The sequence below is a fragment of the Dromiciops gliroides genome, chromosome 3 (assembly GCF_019393635.1).
Source record: "Dromiciops gliroides isolate mDroGli1 chromosome 3, mDroGli1.pri, whole genome shotgun sequence".
Classification (NCBI taxonomy): Eukaryota; Metazoa; Chordata; class Mammalia; order Microbiotheria; family Microbiotheriidae; genus Dromiciops; species Dromiciops gliroides.
Window position 1 is genome coordinate 429,563,887 of NC_057863.1, and position 16,002 is coordinate 429,579,888.

The 16,002-nt window shown below is 36.5% G+C and overlaps 1 protein-coding gene across 2 annotated transcripts in view; it reads right to left on the reverse strand.

Moving 5' to 3' along the window:
* PPP1R1C (protein phosphatase 1 regulatory inhibitor subunit 1C) overlaps positions 1 to 15,197 on the reverse strand; it is a 196,053-nt gene extending 180,856 nt beyond the window's left edge. For both annotated transcript variants that reach the window (XM_043991321.1, XM_043991322.1), the window contains exons 1-2: positions 14,924 to 15,197; positions 12,968 to 13,028 (exon numbers count right to left, since the gene is read on the reverse strand). In XM_043991321.1, the coding sequence (XP_043847256.1) occupies positions 12,968 to 13,028; positions 14,924 to 15,004 (142 nt within the window). In that variant the 5' untranslated portion in view covers positions 15,005 to 15,197. The remainder of the gene's footprint in view (positions 1 to 12,967; positions 13,029 to 14,923) is intronic.
* Positions 15,198 to 16,002: the final 805 nt, after the last annotated feature.

Genomic DNA, 16,002 nt, shown 5'->3' on the forward strand with positions numbered 1-16,002 from the left:
AAGTCATTGAAGGATCAGACCTGGAGGCAAGGGAGAACAATTAAGAGACACTCTCACTCTGCCTCTCTTATGTAGAAGGAAATGAATCAATAAAATAATTTATACTGAGACTAGTTACTGTATAAAAATAACTTGCTTTTTATAAAATTGAAGAATTTTCTAGCAAGATGGCTAAAGGAGTAGTACTTAAGTCAGTTCCCCATTATTACTTTTTTAAAAACCAAGTATTGGGGAATAAAATAAAAGAACCACAACAAAAATGGAATGGAAAAAATTAACAATAGAAAAACTAGTACAGAACCTGAAGAAATGATTAATCAAAAAATGTGGCCCTAATACTGTGACTAAGTTCACCTGTCAAGATCTTATCCTTGATTCAATGAACTCATTTTTCAAAAATTTATTTTTGATAGATATATTTCAATATAATTTGCTTCATTTGCAATCATATGTATTTTGTGCATTTAAAAACTGTATTCTAAGAAGTAATTCATAGGCTTTACCAGACTAGTACTAATAGCTAGCATCTATATAGTACTTTAAGATGGGTCAACAACAACAACAACAACAAAAGATGGGTCAACATAGTAAAGTTAGTTAATCTCTCAGTATCTCCAACGAATTCCCTAATCTGATAAAATCACAGGCCCAGAATACTAGATGTTTACTGAATCAACCAGGATGTGTTATTTTGGGAGACATAGAATAAAGAGAGGGTATTACATTAGCAGGTATAAATAAGCACCTCGGGAGGATAATTTGAGAGAAATATGCAAACAATTCTAATGTACTTGTAGGAACATAGCACCATGGAAAGTGGAATTGGTTTAGTAACTGATAATCTTTAAAGCACCATGTCATTTGGCATCTACTATCCCCTTAGAAATAAAGACTAAGATATCCCAATAGACCTTTTTGACAATTTTTCAGAAAACGGTATTAATTAAATTTGATATAGACTTCAAACACATTCTCTTTTTTGAACTGCTATGAATTCCATCAGAGACTGGGAAGGGAGAAAGGTGGTAAGAATCATATCAAATAAACAATATGTGATAGAAGAAATGTAATGTTATCAAAATAACACAATATTGCCTAAAATCCACAAAAAATGAAGTAAGGTATAATTTTGGATTTTGTGATATTTATTTATTTTTAAATTCTGAACATGTAATTTCATTAGTTCAGGGAACTGTCTGTGGTACTGAGAGGTTAATTGACTTTCCTGTATTGACCCAGTTATATATATACATGTGTGTGTCTGTGTGTGTGTGTATAAACAGTTGAATATATACAGTGTGTCTATATATATGTGTGTACATATGTGTATATGTATGTATGTGTGTATATATGTATATATCTCAACCATTGGACTTCGATCTCACTCTTCCTGGCTCCAAGACTGGCCTTACTACCCACCATACAGCAATGCTTTCCAATTATTTACAAAAGCATTATTTTTTTTAATTTAATAATTGTTATTTTAGTGTAACACAACAAAGATCTCCACAATAGTAAGCTGATCTTTTAAAAAATAAAATGCCCAAACACTTATTTCTTTTCTACATACTATATTTTTGTACCTCCCTAAATATAACACGGAGATGATCACTGTCCTAATCAATCCTCAGTAGGTTTCTACCTACAAGGTAAAGCCTAAATTCCTAATCCAAGTATCCAAAATCTCCCACCCCCAGCATGTACATACACGCACCCAATTTGATGCCCTGTACAACAGACTCAGTGAATTTCTTTGGGGGAAGATTGGCAATCCAAAAAGTTTGGTTGTCTTAGACCACAGAAAATAGTTTGAGATTCAGAATTTATCTTAAATAGAGATTGTCCACTGTTTACTGTGTTAGCAAAAGCTTATTGAGTAAACTCTGGCAATGTTAGCCACCTGAACAGAGGAGGTGTGTGTTTTACATATTTTAATCATTATATGCATCATATGAAATATGAAATATGACCATCACTCATCTCCTCAATAAACTCAAATGGCTCCTAGTTACTTCTAGAGTTAAATATAAATTTCTCTATTTGACTCTTAATGACCTTCACAACTTGGTCCAAACTTAATTTTCAACCTCATTGAATATTACTCCATTTCCTGGACCCTACAGTCTAATGAAACTTGTGTTTTCTCTGTTCTTCAAACATGGCAGTCCATCTCCCATCTCAATACCTTTCCATTGATGTTCCACTATTCCTGAAACACTTCCTCCACACCTTCATGTCATAGAAATCTCTTTTCTTTAAAAATGAAGCTCAAGGGGCAGCTAGGTGGCACAGTAGATAGAGCACCGGCCCTGGAGTCAGGAGTACCTGAGTTCAAATCCAGCCTTAGACACTTAACACACACTAGCTGTGTGACCCTGGGCAAGTCACTTAACCCCAATTGCCTCACTAAAAAAAAAAATGAAGCTCAAGTACTACTTTTTGCATGAACACCTCCATCACCTGCACCATGCCCACTCTCCTACTAGCTACTTTGTGTTTATTTTGTTCTTATTCTGTAAGATCCCATAGAAGATAGGATTTTAGCTGGGACTTAAAGGAAGTCAGGGAAGTCAAGAGATGGAGATAAGTAGTGAGAGAATTCCAGACATGGAAGACAGTCAGTGAAAATGCCCAAAGCAGGGAGATAGGGTGTTATTCTAGGAATAACAAAGAGATCTGTGTCACTGGATCTCAAAGTACATGCTGGGGTGTGAGATGGAAAGGGAGAGGTGGTGGGAAATGGGGGCAGGTTATAAGAATTGACTGTTTGTCTTTGGTTGGTATTTATACCATTGATTTTGGCTATTGGCTGCACAAACTGAATAGTTATGTGGAAAAATGAACTAATCTATTCTAAACTATAGAAGCATCTCTGGAATGCATATACATATCTGGTCTTTAAATCAATCAGTGTGGTTTGGCATTCATTGTCTCATTGGAAATGAAAACAAAGGAAATCAGATAGACCTTTTCAAAAATTTCTCAGAAAATTTCATTAATTAATAATGATATAAAGTCACAAGGGATCACAGTTGTAGAGCTGAAAGGGTGTTAAAAAGATATCTAGTCCAAACCCCAACTCCCATTTTTTAACAGTTGAGGAAATTGAGTCACAGAGAGGTTAAATAACTTGCCTCAGTTCACACTGAAGGTTAGTGATAGAGGAAGGATTTGAACTCAAGTTCTTTAATGCCAAAGCCAGTATTTTGTTTACTGTACAGTGATACCCTCACATGAATCCTCTCTGTATTATAAAACTTTGTCAGTCTACTGAAACCTATTAATACCTTCTCAAAATAATGTTTTTAAAAATAAGAGAGAAAAATAAGAAAAAATAAGAGAGAAAATGTGTGGAATTACAAAAGAAAACAATTGTATTGAAATGAAGTTGTAATTTTTTCCCATCCAAGTTCATAGACCCTTCAGAGGAGAGGAGGGGTGGCCATAAATTCCAGGTTAAGAATCCTGGAAATAAGGAAAGGCTGAGTAATCTGTAATGATTAAAATGGATCATGAAAAAATCTACCTCTGCACTCTGACCAATGGTTTAGGCATAAGCAAACTTAAACCCAAGAAAAGTGTGCTGTGTGTCTTCCCCTCCAAGTCACCTGAGTCCCAAAACAGGAATCTCTAATGGCAGGAACAATTGAACTTTTATCCAGAACCCTCTCCTTGACACCCCACTAGAGTACTATACAAATCTTCCATGTGACTCAATGTGACCTCCCCTTCCCCCAGTTCACACACACACAATGCTGTCTCCATTCACTTTTCCATTCCAGTCAACCAGTCCTGTTTTGTAGCTTCCTCTTCATAAAATCATTAATATATTTTAGTGGATCCTCCCTCCCCCAAATTCAGTAAGGAATTTGGAATGTACTAATCATGGCATTGAATTCTCTGGCTTCACATATCTTATATAGCTCTTCAGGGAAAATATAGAATCTCAGGACAATAAGAACATCACCAAGGATTTCTATAGCAACTTCATACTTTGGAAAGCTCTGATTGGGTCCAGGATCAGTCCCTGCCAAGTATAAAGAAACTAGGAGATAACCATGCAGTGCATATAGTATTTTATCATTAGTTCAATTTAAGGATTCTGAGTAAGGAAATGGAACTGATTTGTTTTTCACCCCTAAGTTCCAACCTGGTGCTAAATGGCCAAAGAGAAAATCAGCATCACAGAAAATTCATACATGAAAGGGAATACAGTAAAGATCATAAGAAAACCCTTGTATATTAATGGCCAGGGCTTATTCTCCCCCCACCTTCCCCGCCCCCAGATATGTGATGAACTATTAAAAAGGCTCCCAGTCTTCTGGATACAAATCCCAATCTTCACTTAGCTCCAGGCCTCTTATAGTTCACTTATCTTTAATAGGTCTTAGACCCATTAAATTTAATTGCAACCAGACTGTCTTTGCTCAGTAGTAAGTAGAAAAGAATGAATTCCACAAACTTTAATATTCAGAAGACACTGTTGAGGCTAGCTCCTTACTCAAGTATAATGGTCAGCTCTGAGCTTCACAAGGAGAGGCCATAGAATTTGAAGAATATTCAGCAAGGATCCCTAATGGTAATCTGGAGGGTTGAAGAATCATACTTACCAGGAACACTGGAGTTATTTAGCCCAGAAAAGATAATATTTAGGAATGATTTGTTACTGTTTTAAAATATGTAAGACCAGCAAACATAGACAGTATGGTGTGCTGGAAAAAAATTACTGGGTGGGGGGGCAGCTAGGTGGCACAGTGGATAGAGCACTGGCCTTGGATTCAGGAAGACCTGAGTACAAATCTGGCATTAGACCCTTGACACTTACTAGCTGTGTAACCCTGGACAAGTCACTTAACCCCCATTGCCCCACAAAACAAAACAAAAAAAATCACTGAAATGTGAGCCAAGAGACCTATGTTCCAGTCCTAGCTCTGTCTGGTGGTCAGAAGAACTAGGATTCAGTCTTGTTCTGCCACTAAATAGCTGTGGAACATTGGGCAAATCACTAAACTTCTCTGGGCTTCAGCTGCCTCCTCTACAATAAAAATAAAGGCTTGGACTAGATTTCATAGGTCTCTTTTAGCTCTAATATCTTAGAGTTCTATGATTTTGTCCTTTTCCTCTGTAGAGGACAGAATAGAGGAAGCTAAAGTTACAAATATTCAATCAATCAACAAGCATTTATCAAGAATGTTTTATGTGCCTGACATTATGCTCAGAGCCAAGGTTACAAAGACAAGCAAAATAGTTCCTGTCCTCAAGAAGTGTTTATTCTAATAGAGGCAACAATATGCCTATATATAGGTAAACATAAAACACATAGGAAGCCAATTCAAAGTAACCTTAAAGAGGAACATGCTAGGCAGATTTCAGAAAAATCTGGAAGGACTTACATGAATTGACATTGAGTGAGATGAGCAGAACCAGGAGAACATTGTACACAGTATCAACAACATTGTGTGTTGATCAACTGTGATAGACTTGACTCTTCTCAGCAATACAATGGTCCAAGATAATTCCAAAGGACTCATGATGGAAAATGCTCTCCAAATCCAGAAAAAAAGAACTGTGGCATTTAGATGCAGATTGAACCATACTCTTTCTATTTTTTTCTTTTTCTTTTTTGAGGCTTTTCCTTTTTGCTCTAATTCTTTCACAGCATGACTAATGCAGAAATATGTTTAATGTGATTGTACATATATAACCTATATCAGATTGCTTGCTGTCTTGCGGATGGGAAAGGAAGGGGAGGGAGGGAGAAAAATTTGAAACTAGAAATCTTATAAAAACAAATGTTGAAAACTATCTCTACATGTAACTAGAAAATAATAAAATACTTTTCTGATTAAAAAAAGAGGAACATGATAGCTAGTAGCTGGGGAGAGGCTTTATGTGGAATAATAACACATAATTTTTCAACAGTGAAGATCCTTTAATCCCGGACTAAGAGCCTGGTGAACGTTATGGAATCTTCTGCTATGCAGGGCTATAAAAACATAATAAATCCTCAGCTGTCTTGGTTGGTTTAGGTGTGGTCCTGCTTCAAAGATAAAGGGATGTGCTGGATAATTTCTTGATGTATTTTCCAGCACTATGATTCTATCATTGATTCCAGATGTACACTGTCTTCTCATATTTATTCATAGAAATGTCTTTTTATTTTTTATTAAATCTTTAATTAATTTTAATAGATTGAGAGAAGGAACAATTATTTTATTTTTATATCTGTATATGACCTTACATTAAATGTGATTTTTTTCTACATGCAAATGTAGACCTACTTTATAGATAACATGGAATCAAAAATATCATGTCCGAGGGTGAGGACTATATCATATTTTCTTTACTATAATGTATCCTATTTTCTTTGCTTTATATAGCATATGATATTTTCAAACTACTTATCATCATTAGCTCATATCTTTAGATGAAAACTTTGATGTGCTTAAAGGTAAGTGGTTTATACTAAATCAGACACAGGGCAAGCCCTAAAAAAAATTTTGAAGGTGGTGAAGCTTGTCGTTAACTCTCTACCTCCCAGATGCTTAGCATCTTCACACAGACTCCTATCATTCTCAGATCATTCTGTGGCACATTTTCCCCTATGCTGGTTTGCTATCCTCAAATTCCATAATTTCCTGAACTATATTCACTCCCAATCAAATGTCTCAGATATTTCTTATTTTCTGAGCCCTGTTCTCTTTTTGGTGGTTGCAAGTGTAAGTGTTATAATATGTCATCTTTCTGCTAACATTTTCACTGTATAAGATCCTTTAGAGACCAAGGCTTAACCCCAAAGTGTTGTTCAGTTGTTTCAGTCATGTCTTATTCTTCATGATCCCCTTTGGAGCTTTCTTGGCAAAGATACTGGAGTAGTTTGCCATTTCCTTCTCCAGCCCATTTTACTGATGAGGAAACTGAGGCAAACAGTGTTAAGTGACTTGCCCAGGGTCAAACAGCTAGTAAAATATCTGAGGCTGGATTTGAACTCCGGTCTTGCTAACTCCAGGCACAGTGTTCTACCCACTATGTCACCTAGCTGCCCTATCCCTAGTGTAGTGAGCCTAATTTTGGGAATTTGAGGCCTTGCAACAGATGGTTGGTGTGATTCTTGTGGGGCAGATGTGGAATCATGTACACATGTGGGGGCGGGGGCAGCAGGCTCCCTCCTTCCACGTGTGGGCTCAGTATGGTTAGCTCTGGTTCTATGATGAGCTATAGAATATGAACCTGGCCAGGATCATAGATTTAGAGCTGGAAGAGGCCTTAGGGATGACTTAATCTAACACTCATTTTTTCCCCCAAACAAATCAACTGAGATCCAGAGAGATGCTTACCTATGTTCACAAAGTTAGTATATGCCAGAGCTAGGATCTGACCTTGGTCTTTCTGACTCCAAATTCATTGTTCCTTCCACTATAAAGTATCATGTTACTTCCTTTTTAAAATGTTTTTATCCAGAATTTTCTACTGGAGTAAATATTTATAAAAAGTTGTACATATATAAGTCTAACCTACTCCAATTAATCATTTGCAGGCTTTGAAAAAAAATTGAACTTAGTTCTTCAAATAGCCAAGGAATGAAAAAGAATGAGCATCTGATTCATCAAACAATGATGTCTAATACAAATTTTTAAAAGCTCAGTAATTATTTCTCTATAGTAGAAAATGTAGTGGAAGATTTATGGGGAGCTGACTTTCAAAGACATGTATGACAGATGATTCTTAAAATGCCCAATTTTCCCCCATACATTTGCTAGTGAATCAAAAATTCAATTAAATTTGTCAGAAATTAATGCTATAACCCAGTTAGGTTTGCCAGAGAACAAATACTTCCCTGGGACCATAAAGGAGGGACTGTTTTTAGGAGATCTAATTTAAGGTACAAGGGAAGATATTCGGAGTTTTTCTGCCCATGTGTAGCAAAAAATCTAGCCCACTCTCCTAATTTTACAAATGAGGAAAATGATGTGAAAGAGTTTTCCCAAGGTCAACTAGCTAGTTAAAGAGAAACCAGATGTGATGACCAATTCAAAGTTCTTCCTACTACACAAAACATTGCACCTGTGGATGTTTTACAACTTCCTTCATTACCTTAGAATTTCTGAAAAACTAAAACACAATAAGTAAATAAATCTTACCTTTTAGAACATATCAGATTGATTAGAGAGATGCAAATTAAAACAACTCTGAGATACCACCTGACACCTATCAGATTGGATAATATGACAAAAAAGGAAAATAATGAATGTTGGAGAAGCTGTGGGAAAATTGAAACACTAATGCATTGTTGGTAGAGCTGTGAGCTGATCCAGCCATTCTGGAGAGCAATCTGGAATTATGCCCAAAGAGGTATAAAGCTATGCATACCCTTTGACCCAGCAATATCACTTTTGGGTCTTTTCCCCAAAGAGATCATAAAAAAGGGAAAAGGACCCACATGTACAAAAATATTTATAGCTGCTCTTTTTGTGGTGGCAAAGAATTGGAAATTGAGGGGTTGCCCATCAACTGGGGAATAGCTGAACAAGTTGTGGTATATGAATGTAATGGAATTCTATTGTGCTGTAAGAAACGATGAACAGCAGGAGTTCAGAGAAACCTGGAGGGTCTTGTGTGAACTGATGATGAGTGAGATGAGCAGAACCAGAAGAACATTGTACACAGTATCATCAACATTATGTGTTGATCTACTGTGATGGGCCATATTCTTCTCACCAATGCAATGGTACAGAAGAGTTCCAGGAGACCCATGATGGAAGGGGATCTCCAAATCCAGAAAAAAAAAAAGAACTGTGAAGTAGAGATGTTGATTGAACCATACTATTTCTTTTGCTTTTGGTCCTGTTGTTTTTCTATTTTGAGGTTTTTTCCTCATTGCTCTGATTCTTCTCTTATAATATGACTAATGCAGAAATACGTTTAATGTTATTATGTATATGTATAACCTATATCAGATTACCTGCTGTCTAGGGGAGGGGGGAGGGAGGGGAGGGGGGGAGAAAAATCTGAAATTGGAAAGCTTGTATAAACAAAGGTTGAGAACTATTTTTACATGTAGCTGGAAAAAAATAAAATACTTTTATCAGAAAAAAAGAACATATCAGACTTACACTGTGGCAAACTACAATCTGTACAAGGCATCAGCCCAGAACGCAATCCAACATCATCCACTTAATGACAATCCAAGAATTTAGTGTAACTAATGGTCTTTACATTCTCTTCTTTTCTCTTCCCACAAAGGAGGGAATGGAAGCTAGGAAATCATTGAACTCTTTAGACTAAGGAGTGTACCTCAGAAGTGTTATTTAAATGAATATTTTTTTAAATAATGCTTGAAGGCAGCAAAAAAGAATAGGGTGAATTAGGGAAATATTCCTTTTGCACTTAGAGATTGGAATTAAATACAGAATTGTCCTAGTGGGTAAGCAAAGCACTAATATAATCGACACAGTCAGAATTAGATGAAAAAACTAATTAGAGAAAAATCTTTGTAGCAGACTCCTTTGATAAAAATCTAAATTTCAAGATGTAAAGGGAACTGATACAAATATACAAGGATAAAAACCATTCCCCAAGTAGATAAGGAGTCAAAGGACATGAACAGGCCGTTTTCAAATGAAGAAAGTTCAGTCATCAACAATGATATGGGAAAAGGATCCAAATCATTAATAATAAGGTAAATGAAAATTAAAACAATTCTAAAAATCTACCTCATACATGAGATTGATAATGAGGGATGAAAATGGCAATTTTTGAAGGGTAGGGAGACAGATACATTGATGGAGCAATGAGCAATAATTCTGGAAAGGAAATTAGAACTAAATCCTGAAAGTCTATAAACTGTCCACCTTTTGATCCAGCAAAAGCACTACTAGGCACATACTCCAAAGAGGTCAAAACTCAGATAAACAAAAACAGTTATAGCAGCACTTTTTTTGTTGCAAAGAAATGGAAATAAAGTGGGTGTCAGTCAGTTGGGGAATGAATGACTAGACAAATAGTGGCATATGAATAACTAATATGACAAATTCAAAGAAACTTATTATGATTTGTATAAGCTGATAAAGAGTCAAATTAACTGGACTGGGGGTACAACTTACATTATGACCACAACAATTTAAGAGAAAACAACAACTTGAAAGACTACAGAACTCTGAATAATGTAGCTATCAATTTTATCTTTAGAATATGGACAATGAAACCTGTCACTTGTCTCTTGTCAAAGATGTCAGTCACTTACTAGAGAATGAAACACAATGAATGAAGAATGAAACATAGTTTCAGCCATAGACATTGTATTGACAACATTTATTTGTTACATTGGAGGACTACTGCTTTATGAGAGGCAGGAAAGGGGAATCAATAAGTAATCATAGAAATGTTTTTAAAAGGAAAGAAAAGAGCATCAATAAAACATTTTTAAAGATACAGAAGAAAACAAAAACTTCAGAAAGGGACACAAATAGGGTAATTTTGTAACTAGGGTGTTAATTTTTTCAACAGCTTTTTTTCAACAAACTACATGTACCAGAAATCATTATTAATCATTCATTAAGCACTTCCTATGTGCCAGGAACATAAATTCATGACTTCATATACAATTCTCTTTTTGTATACTGAAATCTTCATGCTTATTCATAATTGATTTCATAACTTTTTAAAATGAAAAGCTAAGTAGTAGGGCAGCTAGGTGGCGGCAGTGGATAGAGCACTGGCCCTGGAGTCAGGAATACCTGAGTTCAAATCCAGCTTCAGACACTTAACACTTACTAGCTGTGTGACCCTGGGCAAGTCATTTAACCCCAATTGCCTCACTAAAAAAACAAAAACAAAACAAAACAAAAAAGCAGTAACCTGGAATTTTAGATTTAGAGCCTGAAAGGACTTCAGGCACTAGTCTGAACCCCTTCATTTTATAAATGGGTAAACTGAGGCCTACAGAGATTAAGTAATTTGAACAAAACCAGGAAGGAATGAAACTGACAGAATTAGGATTCAAGCCCAAATCCTCTCACTCTATTATTGTAATTTCTAATCTGTTAAACCAACTGGCCCATTTAAAAGGCCTTTCTTCACTTGGGATGTTGACTAACTCCAAAGCTGGGCTTACATGATTACATTTGTGGGATCTGGGAGATGAAGTATTACTCCTATGAATAATATTGGAATCAATGGATTTAGAACTGGAAAGGCCCTTAGAGACAAGCTCTAGTAGCATCAGGAAAAACTACAATAAATCAGTAGAAATTACAGAGAAGTCAATTTTGGCTCATTCTTAAAGCAGTTTCTTAATGACTAAAGCTAGGCAGAAATGGAAGCGCTGGAAATGCTCAAGTGGAAGCCAGTAATATCCAGGCACTCTTTGGAAATGAGGTATAAGAGATTCAGATGGGAGGTTGAACTAGATCATCTCTGAGGTCTTTTCCAATTCTATAATTCTTTGATTCTAGAATCCCATCAGTCATTACAACTTGGCATCTTATTATATGTACCTCTGGGACCCAGTGCTCAACACTCAGAAGCAAAACCCACCAAACCCTGGAACACTAGAAATATTGGTTGAAATAGCAAACCTCAGGGGCAGCTAGGTGGTGCAGTGGATAAAGCACCAGCCTTGGATTCAGGAGGACCTGAGTTCAAATCTGACCTCAGACACTTGACACTTACTAGCTGTGTGACCCTGGGCAAGTCACTTAACCCTCATTGCCCTGCCAAAAAGAAAAGAAAAAGTAAGAAATAGAAAACCTCAGAAGAGAAAGCAGATTGTTATTTATTTATTTACGTTTAGCAGAAATAATAAACTTATTTTCCTCAATCATCTGAACCACTTTTTATAATCGAGTACAATAGAAATATAGCAAGAACATCCCCCTCATTTTTCTTTTTTTTTCTATGTCAGTGAAGTAGAAAGAGAAGGAAATTTAAAGTAAACCTTTAAAGTCCTAGTATTGTGTTTGGGTTCTTTGCTTTCTTCCCCAACAGACTTCCCACTGACCCTGCTTCCCACTGTTTCAGATTGAAGAACTCCACTACCAAATGTTGCCAAGTTACGTAATCGATGCCATTACTTCTATGGCCCTAGTTGCTGCAGCTACAAATGCCATTGGACAACTACTCCTTCTAGACATGTCATTTGGAGGGAACTAAATTCTGATTAAATTTTTTTTCAACTATCTTTTTTCCCCCAGCATTGGTATTACCACAGCAGCTTTAGTGTTTTTTCATCATAGTCTGATCTCTAAACATCCTGGCTTCAGTTTTTAAATTAGAGTTTCAAGTATAGAACATAGGCCTTTACATCCCAATTCAGTGAAAGCATAAACTCACTCTCCTTTAATAAACAAATAAAATTTTGCACCATCTTACAGAGCCTAATAATTTATCAGAAAGAATAATGCTGCTTTATTTTTGTATAGGAAATGGAAAATAAAACCTCACCAAATGGATATAGCTCTTGGAAATAGCTTTTAGAGGGGCAGGGCTAAAAATTGATCTGGGTTATTTGTTCAATTGCATTATATAGATGTGACATCAGCAGTAGGCTAGCTGCATCTAACGTTGGCTCACAGCCCACCTTTCCAATAAGGTTTTTATAAGTAAAGAGCCTACTCTGTAAAGACATAACTATCTCTAGGGCTGAAATCTGAGCTTTAGAACCTAATTAAACAATTTTCCACCAACTGAGTTAATGAGTACTGAACCAAATGCCATGGAGACACCCAGATAAATGCCAATTGACACAATAGTTCACAGTCAAGAGTCAACAGTGTATCATTTCCTAGCCAATCTGAATGTTTTTTTTTTCTTGTAGTTCTCTTTATCATCCCTTTGATGGATCAGCTAATATTATATTATTTCTAACTCCATTTCTGAAAGGTAAAGCTTTTGATAATGAGATGCTTTTAGATTGCAGGAAACGATTTTACTCAGTTTCTTGAATTTAAGTGACACTGTGTTTCTTTACCTGGTGAATTGTGCTCATTGAGAATCACAAGAGATGCTGGTGTGGGCCTTCTTTTCCTGATCTGTGAACAACAGACACCAAAAGAAGGTCAATGAAAAGTAGCTTCTGCCCCTGTTTACTTATAGTCCAGATAACTGTTCTAATTCATGCATAAGTTTTCTTGGCATAAAAGGTATGGCTCAAGACACCATCAGTCCCTAACAGCAGTTTCTTCCCCTGAGAAGTCACATGCCATAACATACCATATTACTCTCAGCCACAAATCCTTAACCTCAGTCCTGTGAACTTTTTTTAAAGCATTTTGATAACTGTATTGCAATATAGTTATTGATTCTCTTAATCCCATGTATCTTATTTTGTGCATTAAAAAGCCATCATTCAAAGAAGGGATTCACAAGACAGCTATAGGAGTCTGTGACACACTCAAAAAGGGTAAGAATTCATGCTCTAGAATAAAAATGGCAAATGAATCAAAGATTGCAAATGAAAAATATTCAGATATGGAAGTTGTGATAGTTTAATAATGGCAAAGAGCTATCTTCAGTACATTTTAATGTTGAGAGCCAGTCTCAAGATCTACTGTCCTTACTTCTAAGAGCTGACTAAGCTCATTACAATAAGATTTCTATAGATTGCTAGAAATGGTTAGGTTTTTTTATTGGTATTCTTGTTTCCCCTTCCTAATGCTATACCCAACAGAAATGATTAAAGGTGAGCCCTTCAGTGAATATAGACTAGAGTTAAAACTATTGTTCTTTTTCATTGGTTTGGCAAATCAAGGGTTTTGGGGGATCCTTTAGAAGATTTACATTTTAATTTTGTTACATTTTCCATTTCAATTCTCTAAGTTATGCAGATAAATTCTGTGTAGATAGGTCAAAAGACCATGGATAGAAGGCTTAACCAATGACATTTGATCAGGGCAGGATTCCTGTTGGATTCCACACAGATGCAAATTCATGGGTGTGATTTATCTGGTCTGAGGGATCTACTCAAGGTTTTTCAAGTCTAAGAGGAAACTATGAACTCCAAGTTCATTGAGCTTGCTTCAATCACTTCAATATATGTTGATGTAGTTAAGCTTTCGGAAAGCAGTTTGGAGAAAATTCAGTTTTAAACCTTTGTAAGGAAATAGATTGTGTAGGAGATCCTAACTAGTTCTTTGCTTTTACCTCAATCCTAATTATAGCTTTAAAATCATCCTTTTAACTTAGATATTTACATCAGCAGAGCAAATAAGACTGCCTATTAAAGGAGATGTGTAAACTTTGAATGATGTAGATGACAGTGAATTCTATACACACACTCCCTTTCTTTATATTGTTATGTTTGCCTATATTGAAGTACATAGGCACTGAAAAGAGAAAAGATGGGTGATTTAAAATATTTTCTTTAAATTACTACAAATGGACCAGTAATTCTATTTACATTGACTCAATTTACTATTGTCACTCATACACACACTTGATTAATGTTTTTCTCTGTTAACCACAAATTAAGTTGTGATACATGTATGTGAGTAACAAATAGTCCATTTTTCCAGCAATGTGTTCTGTATTTTAAAAATCTCTACTGTTCCAAAAATCATTGTTACTAAACTCTAATTTGGAGATGTCTTGAACAATTGTGCCTCAAGTGTTGAGTCTGTCCCACCACTAAGCACATCCATACATACACATACACAAACACTTGGGTATCAATTAAGCCATGAGTCTATTTTCTCAAGTGCAATTCTATTTTTATAGCAAATGAAAAATTCTGTTTTAACCTCTGTTTCTCCCCCTATGCAACATAAATCTGAAAAGATTTAGAAACCTGTGTGTTTCTAGTGCTCCTGAAAGTCACAAAGGCAGGAAGACTATGCATGTTATTTTTAAAGGAGAAGGCATGCCTATTCGCAATTTTAGCAGGGCACCCCCATCCCTCAATCCCCAGTTATTGTTCCCCTTCCCTTACCTGCTCAGCTGCCTCAGGTGCTATCTGACTCTGAAACAAAGGCACAGCAAACTGGATCTTTTTGGGACTGTTGGGCTCCATAATAGCGATGGGAGTGATCAGAAGTGCAGAGTTCAGAAGGGCTTAAACAGAATAGTGTCTGGGATCCTGACCTTCCTTAGGCACAGCAAGCCCTCCAAGCCACACAGCTTCTTAATAAACAGATGTGATTCCAGAGTAAGCAAGTGAAGCCGGCTGGGCTGAGTAACTCCTTTCTTCAATATCCACAGTGATGCTTTGCTTGCCTCCCCCTACCCCCACCCCCAATCCCTTAGATCCTCTCAGCACAATGCTGAAAGGAACAATAAGCTAATTGTGTGCCTGTTCACTAATACACATGCCAAGCATTCACTCAGCAGCTCATTGAAAATGCAATACTAGCCCTGAATGGCCTGCTGCCCTGGGATTTGAAAAAGATCTATCCAGTGTACATTACTAACCGGCTGCTCAGATGTGCAATGTAAGCTCCCTCTGAGTATTGCAGTGATGGACCATTCATTATTGATGATCCCAAACCAGGAAGTTTTCAGAGATGAGGGCAAGGGTTGGGTTTGCCATCATTTCACTTCTCCTGTAGCAACTCCAAAGTCAGATACCTTTATTTATTTATTTATTTTGCAGCCCACCCCCATGCAGACAAATAGTTATAGAGGCTAAGCCACAACCAATATTATTTGTGCCCTTTTCGTTCCAGGTACATGGTTAACTAAGACTGAACAGAGGAGGCAATGTGAAGGAGGTAACAACTTGCTGAATTAGGAGTCAAGAGGCCTGGCTTCTAGCCGCAGTTCTGTTCCCAGAATAGCTTTAGAACCTTAGGCAATTCATTTCCAGAGATCCCAGAACCTTAGAGATCCCTGAGCCCCAAACCTCTCATTTTGCAGATAAGGAAACTGAGTCCCAAAGTTTTGAGCATCCTTTTCTTCACCTGTAAAATGAGGGGCTATTACCAGATAATCTCTAAAATCCCATTTTACTCAAAATCCTGATTCAAAATCTCAATGTATCTCATAGTGGGAGGAGGGATTCCATCTGAAATG